We start from the raw sequence: 14,235 nt of genomic DNA on the forward strand, positions 1-14,235 counted from the left end.
CTTTTTAAAATAATTTCATCATTAGAAGTTTTTGATCTTTGAAATTTCAGAGTTCATTATTTTCTATTCTGTGTTTAACTAGAGTATCAACCTTAACCTTCAATAGAATGAATATATAGTTATTTATGATGTGCCAATTTAGCTTTCCTGAGTTATAGCATTTGGTTCATATTTGTGCCTGTGATGTAACTACATGGCAACTTCTATGCTTTAGTTATGCCAGACATGTCCCCAAAGAGGGTAGAAGTTAACAGACAAGGCCACTTTTGTACATCTTCCAAACTGGATCAAGTAGTATTACCAAAATTCTAAGAATTTTTTTCCTCCATTTTCTAGAATGGCAACAGCTACATTGCAGAGAGATATGTTAAGAGTGGACAAAAATGAAGTTTTTATGAAAGAGAGAAACTATAAAATGTAAATGATCTCGTTCAGATTGCCCATTAAATGCAGCTTGTTTTCAATTAATTAGATCTGTAAAGGAAGACCTCACCTACACAAGGCCTGAAAGCAGTCCTGAGGCGTCATATCCCTGATATACAGCAAAGGTTGCTTTGCAATATTGTACAGGGGCTCATGGAGGTAGATATGATAAAACCTGTCATCCAAGTTTGCATACAACCGCTGATGAAAACTGAAGTCAGAATTGTACAGCACCTTAATCTTTTCCTCCTCAGGAGCCAGAGATCTGAAAAATATAAATAAACAGAGAAAGATTATTTTTTACAAGTGGATTCCCTTGCATAGAGGCCAGCACAGGCCAATTTCTATTGGTTTAAATTTCAGTTTCTGAGAAAAATGAAAAATCCTTTTTTTTAAAATTTACATTTTGAGTGATTTGATTGGTTCCTTACAAAACCATAATGGCGGGAAATTCAATGGAAAATTTGGTCATAGAAATTTACAACAGAAAAAGGTTAACTAAATGGGACAACAGGAAATAATGTTTTCTAGGCAGGTAATGTGCACAGATGTAAGATTTTTAATTATATATAATAAACAAACAAGTTCGTGTGGCAATGAGTGATCTTATTTGTGTATAATTCACTACAAAAGAATTTGCACCATCAGGATTATTTTATATGATCTGTCTACATAAATCTTTCATCACTTATGATTCAAGAACATTTAATATGTTATAAAAATAGGGGTGAAATTGATTGGTAAAATGTGCTTGTAACAAATCATCATCCTGTTTTACACAGGGTCACATTTTCTTTTCCATTAAGGGTGGTGTAAAACAAGCTGCTAATTCAGCAAGTGTGTTTCACGCTACTAGATAAGACCAATTTTATCCCCAATTTATCCAAAGAATTAACATACTAACGGATTTGTAAAATTATAACTTTCTGTGAATTTTCATATTCATTGCTACTTGCTCACTTTCATTATTGAAGATTTGTTTAATTAAATGTCAGTTCCTTGCTGCATTTGCTTTGATAGGTATCAGACCTTTTCCCCACTCTGGAAGAGCAGTTAACTCGATGTATTTTATTAAAATTGCAGATTGTAGACAGCTCTGTTCACCGAATTCTCTGCATGGGATTTAATACAGAGGATGTAGTGAGTTATCTTCTTCCTCTTTGGCCCAGCAGCCAATCTCCTCAGGCCATAAGCCAAATGCTGAGCAAGTTGTTAGCCTTTCCCCTCTCCTTTTTGGGGGATGGTTAAGAATGATGGCTTGACCTCCTGTGGAAAACCACAAACTATCCCTTAAGACTGAAATGTCCTACTGTCTATGAGTCATCCAATGACAATGAGCATAGGAAGTTGGGGGTTGCTTGTTGGATGGGATCATGCCTGAGCTCCTGCCAGCTTATTTATTGCTACAGTACATCCTGTGGGTACCACTAACTAAGGTACTTTACCACTTTTTGAAAAGCTAGTTTTAGAAGCATTGTCTTTCACCCTTTCTCTCTTTGTTGGTTAGTCACTTTGTCAGCAGTCCTTCATTTTTGCTATCTGGATACATATTTTAAGCAAACATTTTTAGCATTTTTGTCATTGTAAGATATCATTTTGTGTGCATGTTGCACTGGATTCTCTCACCTGATTGGCAGCTTTTCCCACAATTTCTTGATTCCACTGTTTCTCAGTCCCTCCAGAACAAAGAGATGGATTATTCCATCCATTACATGAAAACCTGTCAAAATATCCAGATAGGAGCTTTCTTTTTGCTCAACGTCCGTTTTAAGTGCTCTGTCGGCTGCTTCATTTTCATTATTTGTCTGAGAATCCAAGCAAAGTGCTACAGAATTAATTGAACTAATTATTTCCAGCAAATCATGAAGAAAGTTTGTGTTTTTATAGTCAAAAATGTAAATAATTCGACCAAATTGGCACTCCCCTATTTCACCTGGCACATCAGTGCTTCCCGTTAAAGGATAAGCTAGCTCAACTCTCACGTTAAGCACAGAGTTTGATTCCAAATAATGCCCTTTAGGTAATGGACTGTCTTCTGGACCATCAACAGCTCCTGAAATACCTAAAATACGTTCATCCAATCCATCAGTTCGGTAACCCATTGGATCTGGTGAACTACTGTTCTGTATAGACACAGCAATATTCAAGCACTTTTCACCATACACAAGGTCAGCAAAGGTCACCTTAGCAATGCCATAAGGATCCCAAGATTTATTTGTGTTTGTGAAAGGATCATGGACAGTTCGTTTACTGCTGACAAGGCCGACATTGCTCAGTTTAGTATCTTCAGGCTCAGTACCAAACAATGCTGGTGGTTGAGAGTGTGGCTTCAACTTTCTGTCACGGTCGTGAACCTCTATCTCTAGTGCAGGCCCAAGTAGATACTCTTTGAGTTTATCTGGATTGAAGGTCCCTGTTAGAATCACATTCACATCCTTGAAAGAAATCTCTGTCCCATGCCCTCTGCCTTTAGTCTGATGATGTGGCAGATCATAGAATTGATACTGACAGTACACAGGGCCACATCTTTCCTTGGAAAAGAAACAATATTAGGACATAATATTAGTCATTGTATTTCTCATAATATCGTTAGATTAAAGCCTTCAGAATATATACTTATAAATGTTGTTCTAACATCAGAGGTAAAGGTAGAACAACCTCATATGTGCATAGGTTTAAAATAATACCTGCAATGCTAGAATAGAAAAATCCTTAAACTATTGTATATGCTTAATGTGTAATTATTATTTTGTACGGAAATAGTCTTACTATTTTCTTTTCCTTTGCTAATTTGGGAAGATTTGCTTTATAAACAACTTTTAAAGTACAATATACTATGTTGATGCAATAGGTTACAGGTCCTTAAGGGTTTTAACTAATCAGTATTCTGCCTATTCATGAAAATCAAAAATACCAAATTTAATATTTCAAATTCTTAGAAGCCTTCACTTTTTAAAATGAATTTATTCTACACCTGATTTTAGATGTGAAACATTAACCTATGATTATTCCAATGGCATGAATAGAAATTGTAAGTAATTGTGAGCTTTCTCCCTTTCATATAAATACCTCTTTGCCCCTTTAATACAGCAACTTTGTGACATGATTTCATACAGAAATTATCTGTCTTATTCCACAGTATCACCTTGTGGGCCAAACTTCCATTTTGTCAGACAATAATTTTACATCCTTGTCTTTGTAAATGTTTCTTGAGCTAGATCTCTTTACTGCTGGATAGCATCTTGCCACAAGCTAGCCAACTGGCATTCCCAATACAAGAAAACAAGTGTACGCAACCTACAAGAGTTTAATCTTCCCCATTCTTGTTATCTAGAGGGTAGTACTTAAGAATGAATGTCAGAATGAAACACTCCAAGATCACATGATAAATGTGGCTGAGGAAGGTCATTCTAAAATGCCTAATAGTGTATATTTTCTGGTATTAATACCAATGGGGCAGGAGTATAACAGGTGCTAAGAAACCAGAAAATCTGGCTCAGATGAATACAGCTAGATTTGCAAAACTTTAGCATAAAGTTCAATTTTCTGGCAGGTTATTTAAACAGGCCAAAAGTGATCCTGCTGAAGAGGAGCGACAGATCATTTTAAATGTTTTAATAATAAAGCCTAGCACAACTTTTCATCTGTAGGACAGGATTGTGTTGGGCATTCCCTTGATCTCTAAGGGATGCCCCTTGAGTGGTGAAGCTCTTAAATGGTCCAAGTCCTATAATTCATATTTCCCAGTTACAGTAAAGTTTTAGTACTGGCTGCTGCTGTTGGCATTTTCTGATTTTTTTTTTAAAAGGAACAGGTTTTCTCAAACTTTTTTTTGCTGAGTTTCCCTTCTGAGATTTTCTCTTTAAAAACTCACTGCTAATGACTGGGAGAGCATCTACAACCCAAAGCAGAATTTGTATACAGTAAACATGTATGTTTTGAGCTGTCAAACTGGAACTTTCAGTCAAAGGACAGCTACACAACTGCAAGAACCCCCATATCAGCATTTTCAAACAAGCACCAAGTCATAGCTTGGCTGGTGGTGAGAAGGGCCCTCCCCATCAGATCCTTCCTGCATGCCCAGACTCTCACCGCCTGCACACGCTGCCCTTGAAGTGGCTGTGGTGGGGAAGAGACCATCAATCCACCTCCTTCTGGAATGTGCCTTTGCAAAGCAGGTGTGGAAAGAGATGTAGTGTTTTTTGCTGAGGTTCATCCCAAGCAGCTCTTTAACATAGGTATCAGAGCTGCACGGGTTGTTTCCAGGGACACACACCGAGATAAACATCAACTGTTCCTGGAGGACTATCGACTTGGTGAAAGACGCTCTTTGGTCTACCCAAATCTTGCTGGTGCAGAGTTGTTCACTGCCAAGTGTTGCAGACTGGCAAAGGCTGCCGCAAAGGCTCAATGGGGAAAAGCCACAGTGTAAGGTCCTCCCACCATAGTATACTGAGGGGCTGGAACCCGTGTAAAACCCTTCAGGCTACATGCACCAACAATGTTTTTGCTACGCAATACAAATGTACATTGTATATAAAATGGAATAGCAAGAGTTGTGAGGCACCTCATGTTCTGTATCGAAGGAATCTCTATTTCACTTTCCAAAATGTCAAATTTGAACTGTTTTGTAATATATTTTTTAAAGGATTTTATGAATAATGTATATTTTTGGAAAAAAGAACCCCCATATCAGCACTTATCCTCCAATCACACAGCTCCAGCACAAATCACTGTCATAATAATACAATGGAAAGTACTGCTTATTAAACTTCCGGATGAAAACAGTTCAGAGGGTAGATAATCTTTAACTATTCTCAGTGGAGTCATTCTGTTCCCTTCCTCTCCACAAATAGGGAGGAACTATGAAATGAAAACTGTAACCAAAATATTGCAAACTCATATTGTGCACATGGTAACATGACACAAAGGAAATAGAACAATATGCACCAACATTGTAGAAAACAATGTTCAATAGTCTGGGTCGTAGAATGTTCGTTTCAACATATGATGGATCAATGATCCTTGAATCAAGCCAGACACATAGGTGCTTTCAGATGACTGGGCAATCTTCTTGTCTGGGTGAGGCAACCTCCCTGCACTGCTTTTATTTTTTGGCATGCTTTCAGCGTTGATTTCTGGCTTCTGATGCGCAGAATTGTCTTCCCTGCATTTATTTTATTGGAACAGCAGCTTTGAACCCAACAGATTTACAGACTTGCATTTTCCTAGGTCTCTGCTGTTGTCGGCTTCCAGCAGTCTGTGTGGGTTTGTTTTTGAGTGCCTGCAGTGAACTGTGGTCCTGTCAAATAAAATCGCGTTTTGTTTCCACAATACAATTTTATCAGAATATGGAGAATAAACTTTTAAAAAATCAACATGATTCTCTCATACAAGTGCTCTTCAAAAACAAACTGTTTTGTTCCTTACTCAACATCCACTTCTAGAAATTAGTGGGATTCAAACATCCCATGTTGGACTGAGATTTTCTCATCCAGCACCTCCTCTGGCCATAAGGGACTGCATTGGTAATTCTCATACTTGAATATAGATAGGTTAAGTGAGTTGGCAAAGATCCAGCTAATGGAGTATAATGTGGGAAAATGTGAAATTGCCCATTTTGGCAGGAAGAATAAAAAAACACATTATATACATGGTGAGATTGCAGAGCTCTGAGATGCAGAGGGATCTGGGTGTCCTGGTGCATGTATCACAAAAGGTTAGCATGCAGGTACAGCAAGTAATTAGGAAAGCTAATAGAATGTTATCATTTATTGCGAGGGGAATTGAATACAAAAGTGGGGAGGTTATGCTTCAGTTATACAGGGCATTGGTGAGACCACATCTGGAGCACTGTGTACAGTTTTGGTCTCCTTATTTATGGAAGGATGCGAATGCATTGGAAGCAGTTCAGAGAAGGTTCACTAGACTAATACCTGGAATGGACAGGTTGTCTTATGAGGAAAGGTTGGACAGGCTAGGCTTCTATCCACTGGAGTTTAGAAGAGTAAGAGGCGACTTGATTGAAACATACAAGATTCTGAGGGGTCAGGGTGGATGCAGAAAGGATGTTTCCTCTTGTGGGAGAATCTAGAACTAGGGGTCACTGTTTAAAAATAAGGGGTCGCCCATTAAAGAGAGCAATGCGGTGAAATTTTTTCTGTCAGGGGGTCGTGAGTCTTTGCAACTCTCTTCCTCAAAAGGCGGTGGAAGCAGAGTCTTTGAATATTTTTAAGGCAGAGGTAGATAGATTCTTGATAAGCAAGGGGGTGAAAGGTTCTTGGGGGTAGATGGAAATGTGGAGTTGAGGTTACAATCAGATCACCATGATCTTATTGAATGGCAGAGCAGGCTCGAGGGTCCGAGTGGCCTACTCCTGCTCCTAATTCGTATGTACATCTTGCCAACCAGAAAATGACTCATTTATGCCGAATCTCTGTTTCCTGTTAGCTAGCTAATCTTCTATCCATGCCAATATGTTACCCCCTACATCATGAGCTTTTATTTTCCGCAATAACCTTTGATGTGGCACTTTATCAAGTATCTCCTGGAAATCTAAGTACAATACATTCAGTGGTTTCCCTTTACTCACAGCACATGTTACTTCTTCAAAGAACTCCAATAAATTGATTAAACATGATTTCCCTTTCACAAAACCATGTTGATTTTGCCTGATTACATGAATTTTTCTAAGTGCCCTATTTAATAATAGCTTCTAACATTTTCTCTATGACAGATGCTAAGCTAACTGGCCTGTAGTTTCCTGCTTTCTGTCTCCCTCCCTTTTTGAATAGAGGAGTTACATTCGCTACTTTCCAATCTAATGGAACCTTCCCCAAATCTAGGAAATTTTGGAAAATTAAAATCAACGCATCAACTATCTCATTAGCCACTTCTTTTAAGATCCTAGAATGAAGTCCATCAGGACCCGGGGACTTGTCAGCCTGCAGCTCCAACAATTTGTTCAGTACCACTTCCCTGCCGATTGTAATTTTCTTGAGTTCCTCCCTCCCTTCCATTTCCTGATTTACAGCTATTTCTGGGATGTTATTCGTATCCTCTATAGTGAAGACCGATGCAAAATACCTGTTCAATTTATCTGCCATCTGCTTATTTTCCATTATTAGCGACCTCTACCACCTAGGACAAGGGCAGCAAATACATGGGAACACCACCAAGTTCCCCTGCAAGCCACACACCATCCTGACTTGGAACTATATCGCTGTTCCTTCACTGTCGCTGGGTCAAAATCCTGGAACCCTTCCTAACAGCACTGTGGGTGTACCTACCCCACATGAACTGCAGTGGTTCAAGAAGGCAGCTCACCACCACCTTCTCAAGGGCAATTAGGGATGGGCAATAAATGCTGGCCTGGCCAGCGTCGCCCACATCCCATGAATGAATAAAAAATATATAAAAATTACCCAGACTCACTTTGAAGGTGGCAGGGCAGGGTGAGAAAGTGGTTAATATGGCCTATGGGATCCTGGACTTTATAGGTAGGGACATAAAGTACAAAAGCAAGGATGTTATGATAAATCTGTATAAAACACAGGTTCTGCCTCAACTGAAGTATTGTGTCTAGTTCTGGGCACCACACTTTAGGAAGGATACGAAGGCATTAGACATGGTACAGAAAAGATTCACAAGGATGGTTCCAGGGATGAGGAACTTTAGTTCTGTGGATAGATTGGGGAAGCGGGGGGCTGTTCTCCTTGGAGAAGAGATTAAGAGGAGATTTGATAAAGGTATTCAAAATCATGAGTGGTCTGGACAGAGTAGATAGGGAGAAACTGTTCCAGTTGATGGAAGGATCCAGAACTCAAGGACACCAATTTAAGGTGATTGGCAAAAGAAGCAACAGCAACATGAATTTTTTTTTTAACGCACCGAGTGGTTAGGATCTGGAATGCACTGCCTGAGAGTGTGGTGGAGGCATTGTGGCTTTCAAAATAGAATTGGATAATTATCTGGAGATAAAATTTGCAGGGCGATGGGGAAAAGGTGGGGGAGTGAGAGAGCATAATAGCTTCTAACATTTTCCCTATGACAGATGCTAAGCTAACTGGCCTGTAGTTTCCTGCATGACGGGCCCAATGGCCACCTCTGTGCTGTAACCATTCTGTGATTCTATGGTAATACTCCAGCTGAGGCCTAACCAATGATTTATAAACAACTGGCATAACTCCCTTGCTTTGATACTCTGCACCTCTATTTATAAAAGCCCAGGATCCCATGTGTTTTTTTTAATGGCATTATCAATTTTGTCCTGCCACCTTCAAAGATTTGTATCTGTAAACCCTTAGGATTCCCTGTTCCTACACTCACTTTAAAATTGTCCATTTAGTTTATATTTCCATGACTTGGAATTATATGTTTTGATGAAAATGTTGTTTTAACTGCGGTGTTTTTTCAAAATGGTTAAAAGATTGTACAAAAATTAACATTAATTTGCATTTACATACCATCTTAATGTAGTAAATATCCTGAGGTACTTCAATGAGATGGAATGGACTATGAGCAATATTAGGAGAATTCGGGAAGGTTACTGATAGCATAGTTATAAAGAAGGAGATTTTGAAGTGATTATTGAAGGTGGGGAGAGAAGGTGCAAGACAGTTGGAATTAGTGAGAAACTTCCAGAATATAGAGATAGGGCCACTAAATCAAATTGCAGTTAACACCTTTGCATTTCTTCAAGCTTAGTTTACAATGTACATTATTGACTTTGAAGTGAGACAGAAACAAAATTGTCCAAAGTTTACAGATGATAAATTGAAATGTACTGTGTATAACAGGGCAAAGGTTGATCAATAGTAAAGGATAGATTGGGGAGCTGGGTTGAGGTAATTTAATGTGGCTAAAAGCAAAGTCATGAGATTAGATAAAGATAATAATGGCAATGTAACCTGAATAGTATTACTGTACAGCGCATGACTCAAGAAAGTGATTTGGGAATACTGGTGGATAAATCACTGAGACCACCAGCACAGTGTGTGGCAGCAGTAGGAAAAAGCAATATAAGACCTTGGGCTGCAAGGTGAGAGGAATGATGCACAACCTCAGGAGGTGATTGAGTTATATAGAGCTTTATTCCAGCTCCACCTGGAATGCTGTGTACAACTTTAGTCACTGAATTATGAGAAAAACATCCCTGCATTGGAAAGGGTGAAGTGAAGGGCAGTTAAATTGATAGCTGGAATAAAGAACCTGAATTATGAGGAGAGGTTGCAGAAGATGGGAATGTTTACATTGGAGAAGAGAAGGCCTGGAGTAATCTTACTGAAGGTAAGGTCTTATTCAAGGTCCTAAAAGGCACGGGCAACACAAGCATAAATACTTTTAACCATTTCAGATGCCACAAGGGGACACAGCCTCAAACATGGAAGACAGTTTTGATCTAAATATTTCATGCAAAGTGTGGTTAATGTTTGGAATTGAATTACAAGAGGGGCCAACAGTTTCAAGAGATCATTGGCTAAGTACCTGGTGAAAAATTGGGATATGATATTTACTAGACAGTGGAAGAGGCTAGATGGATCTCAATAGTTTTTTATGGTCCTCTACATTTCTAGGTTCCTAGTACAACTGCAGACATGCAATAAATCATCAGGCCGGTCAATTTGACCTATCCAAGGCTTCTGTAAAAGTTTTTTTCTCTTAGCACTGTTAATGACATCATATTTTACAGATCATAATATCTGCCCACATTTTGATTTATTTTCTTTGCATGTTTTGGCCTTAATCTTGTTTTTCTCTTTTTTTCCTCTTGTTTTTGTTTTCAATTGGCAACTGTTCATTATTCGGCTATTGACATCTCCTCCAGACGCATTTTTTGTTTCTTTACTCATCCCCTGACTACTCCCTCTTGCTCTGAACCACCAACTCTTCTGTCATTTAATGTGTCCCATCTTCCACCTAATCACAGACATTCCCTTTTGTTCTTTTTCCACCCTCCTCCATTTGATCTACTTGAAACCTACTATATTGTTAAATTTTACTGGTTCTGATGAAGGGTCATCGACCTGCAATGATAGCTCTGTTTCTCTCCCCACTGATGCTGCCAGACCTACTGAGTATTTCCAACATTTTCTGTTTTTATTTCATCTTTTACCATGTTATGTTGGTAATCTATGGGACCAGACTGGGGAGGTTTTTGATTGAGATGTTTTCATCCAACACTTAACATCAATCACATGGGGGATGCCATGAAGCATTTTCCTTTAATCTCTCAGCTGGATTGTTGTTTGCATCGTCCGATTTCAATGTGCAGATTTACTATGGGTTATATGTGTTTGTTAATCACTGAGAGGGAGGAAGGTATGGAGGGGAATCACAATACTGTAAATTACTACCAATATATACATCAAAATAATTCTAATGATTTAAGAAAAATAAAGACAGCTTGAGAGTTTTAAGGTCACCCTTAGCTTTGACCGATATTCCAAACTTCCTGAATTTCATAGGATGGGTTTTCTCAATTCTTCAGTAGATGCGATGCACCACCTTGGGTGGGGGGGAGTGGGGAGGAGAAGAAAAAGAGCAAAAAGATTGGAAGGACTAAGTTGGCCCATTACTGATTAGCAGGATACAGATAACTCGACAGCTATGACGATCTTGCCCTTCCAACTGCCTGAAATGTGGGGCCATGAAGCAATCTGAAGAGGCAGGATATAGTGACACAAAACACAAGTATTTATTTAAGATTTATTTAAAATCATGCTTTAGCTACAAACCAACCAATAATATAGTATAAATATTATCATTTTAATAGATTATATCTTAGCCTGTAAGACTGTACTGGAGGTCAGTCTGAAGGTAAAACTTGTCATCAAACAAAAGCTAAATATGTTATTAATGACCCCATACTCATGCTGAAAGTTTAAGTTCAGTAAAAACATCACAATATAACACTGTGGTTTTCAAACTTATTACATTGTAAGAAAATGAGTTCCTTCTGTGTAGTTGTACAGGGTCTACCTTCTGGGTCAGGGAGCAGAATGATGAATGATGCTTTTATTTTAATTTATATTTATTTAGAGATACAGCACTGAAACAGGACCTTCGGCCCACCGAGTCTGTGCCGACCAACAGCCACCCATTTATACTAACCCTACAGTAATCCCATATTCCCTACCACCTACCTACACTACGGGCAATTTACAAAGGCCAATTTACCTATCACCTGCAAGTCTTTGGCAGTGGGAGGAAACCGGAGTACGCGGCGAAAACCCACACAGTCACAGGGAGAACTTGCAAACGCACAGGCAGTACCCAGAATTGAACCTGGGTCCCTGGAGTTGTGAGGCTGTGGTGCTAACCACTGCGCCACTGTGCCACCCAGGTAATGCTGGCCTTGGTAATGGTATAACTAGGGCATTTGGCACAATTGGTTCAGGGCTAGACTTTCTGCTTACACAGGGGATGAATTCACACATTTCATGTGGTCAACAATCTGATATAATGCCTTTTTAAAATTCTTTCATGGGATGTGAGCATCGCTGGCAAAGCCAGCATTTGTTCCCCATCCCTAGTTGCCCTTGAGAAGGTGGTGGTGAGCTGCCTTTTTCAATTGCTGCAGTCCATATGATGTAGGAACCCACAGTGCTGTTGGGAGGGAGTTCCAGGTTTTTAACCCAGTGATAGTGAAGGAACAGCGATATAGTTCCAAGTCAGGATGGTGTGTGGCTTGGAGGGAAACTTGTAGGTTAGTGGTGTTCCCCATTCGTCTGCTGCCCTTGTCCTTCTAGGTGGTAGAGATCACGTGTTTGGAAGGTGCTGTCAAAGGAGACCTGGTGAATTTCTGCAGTGCATCTTATATATGCACATACTGCTGCTACTGTGCGCCAGTGGTGGAGCAAGTGCATGCTTAAGGTTGTGGATGGGGTGCCAATCAAGCTGGCTGCTTTGTCCCGGATGCAGTTGAGCTTTTTGAGTGTTGTTGGAGCTGCACTCAACCAGGCAAGTGGAGAGTATTTCATCACACTCCTGACTTGTGCCTTTTAGATGGTGGACAGGATTTGGGGAATCAAGAGGTGAGTTACTTGCCACAGTATTCCCAGCCTCTGACCTGCTCTTGCAGCCACAGTATTTATATGGCCGGTCCAGTTAAGTTTCTAGTCAATGGTAACCCCCGCAGGATGTTGATGGCTGGGAATTCAGCAATGATAATTCCATTGAATGTCAAGGAGAGATGGTTAGATTCTCTCTTGTTGGAGATGGCCATTGCCTGGCATTTGTATCGTGTGACTGTAAATTGCCACTTATCAGCCTAAGCCTGAATGTTATCCAGATCTTGCCGCATGTGAATACGAACTGCTTCACTATCTGAGGAGTCATGAATGGCACTGAATCCTGTCCAATCATCAGTGAACATTCCCACTTCTGGCCTTATGATGGAGGGAAGGTCATTGATGAAGCAGATGAAGATGGTTGGGCTTAGGACATTCCCCTGAGGAATGTCAATCACTGTAGGGATGAGGTTGATTCAGTTGATAATCCTCAACAGATTCGATTAGATACGCAGAAAATTACTAAATTGAGCTGTTCATCAGATGGTGGAGGTTGACATTGTGACACTGAAGAGAGTATCCTTCTTTACACAGTGTGGAATTTCCCTAAAATCCTCCTCTTCTCAGAGCAAAGAGGGTGCTTTGATGGATGCTGCAGCAGGTCAGGAGGGCACAGCTATTGATAATGATCCTAAAATATGTTTGTTGGATTCTCTGTCGCAGACGAAAACTCCACCGTGTTTATACAAATGATTCCATTGGCATTATTTGCACTCAAAGGAGCTATAAACATATTCCTACTGGATGAATGATCAATGTCATTGACATTTTGTAATGAGGTTGGGAGGCAGGGGAGGGGGAAGCTAAAACTGTACCACCAGATTTGGAATAGGATGAGGAGGCCTTTGAAGTCAAGAGTTAAGACACAGAGCTATAAGGGTCGGAACATATTTCTGTGTAGTCATCCAGAATACCGACTTCTGGGTTTAGAACTATAATGTGAAATGCTGTGTCCACCTTGTGATTGGGTGGAACACCTGTCTTTTCTATTTTTTTCTTTAACTTGCCGTTTCTTTTCTTGTTTCTCTCTGGTGCATTAATTAGAAAAAGGAACTCAGGAACAATAGAGGTTTATTACAACATCTGTATTACATTTTATGATATTTTACATGCTGAGCTGGGTCAGCGTGTATTTCTATCATTATATGTTTCTTATTTAGTTTGTCGTTTGTAATAAAATAAAATTCTACCCGCTTAAAAAAAACACACTTTTAAAAAAAAGTTTTAATTTATTCACTTCTTTAACCTTTCTCAGTCCAGAATTGGGGAGGTGGTTAGAGGGCGAGAAGGGAAATAATACTGATTCAACCAATGCAATTTAAAGATGTAATCATAACAGTTTTTACATTTATCTTCAATTTTTCTTACGATGGAATAGGTGGGATTGAAAAAGATAGACTTGTTGGGTCTAATAATATTTCCAATTTCCTAAAATGTTTTATGTACTTATAGCATAGACAAAAGAGTGTTTATATCAGAAAAGATTTTCTACAGTTGAAGCCAAATGTGTCAAAGCAATATTTGAAAAAGTACAGATTTATGATCCAATTTGCATCAAAATTTAAAACTACTCAAATCTTTTGCACTTCTAGTTTATCTATATATAACAGGTAGTTTAACAGTAGATGGATTTTCCCCAGAACCATCTGGAACAGAGGCCTTTCTGAAATCTTACTTCAAAAAAAACTTTGCTATAATCTTCAATATTCCGTAAACCCACAATAAGACTTCAGAAATTTGT

General features: G+C 39.2%; 1 protein-coding gene across 1 annotated transcript in view; it reads right to left on the minus strand.

The window, feature by feature from the left end:
- Positions 1-14,235, minus strand: part of cfap92 (cilia and flagella associated protein 92 (putative)) — a 160,801-nt gene that overhangs the window by 45,346 nt on the left and 101,220 nt on the right. Inside the window, exons 10-11 of the mRNA XM_068052273.1 lie at positions 2,050-2,954; positions 494-688 (exon numbers count right to left, since the gene is read on the minus strand). Of these exons, the coding sequence (XP_067908374.1) occupies positions 494-688; positions 2,050-2,954 (1,100 nt within the window). The remainder of the gene's footprint in view (positions 1-493; positions 689-2,049; positions 2,955-14,235) is intronic.

The sequence above is a fragment of the Heterodontus francisci genome, chromosome 19, assembly GCF_036365525.1.
Source record: "Heterodontus francisci isolate sHetFra1 chromosome 19, sHetFra1.hap1, whole genome shotgun sequence".
In the NCBI taxonomy this organism is placed as follows: domain Eukaryota; kingdom Metazoa; phylum Chordata; class Chondrichthyes; order Heterodontiformes; family Heterodontidae; genus Heterodontus; species Heterodontus francisci.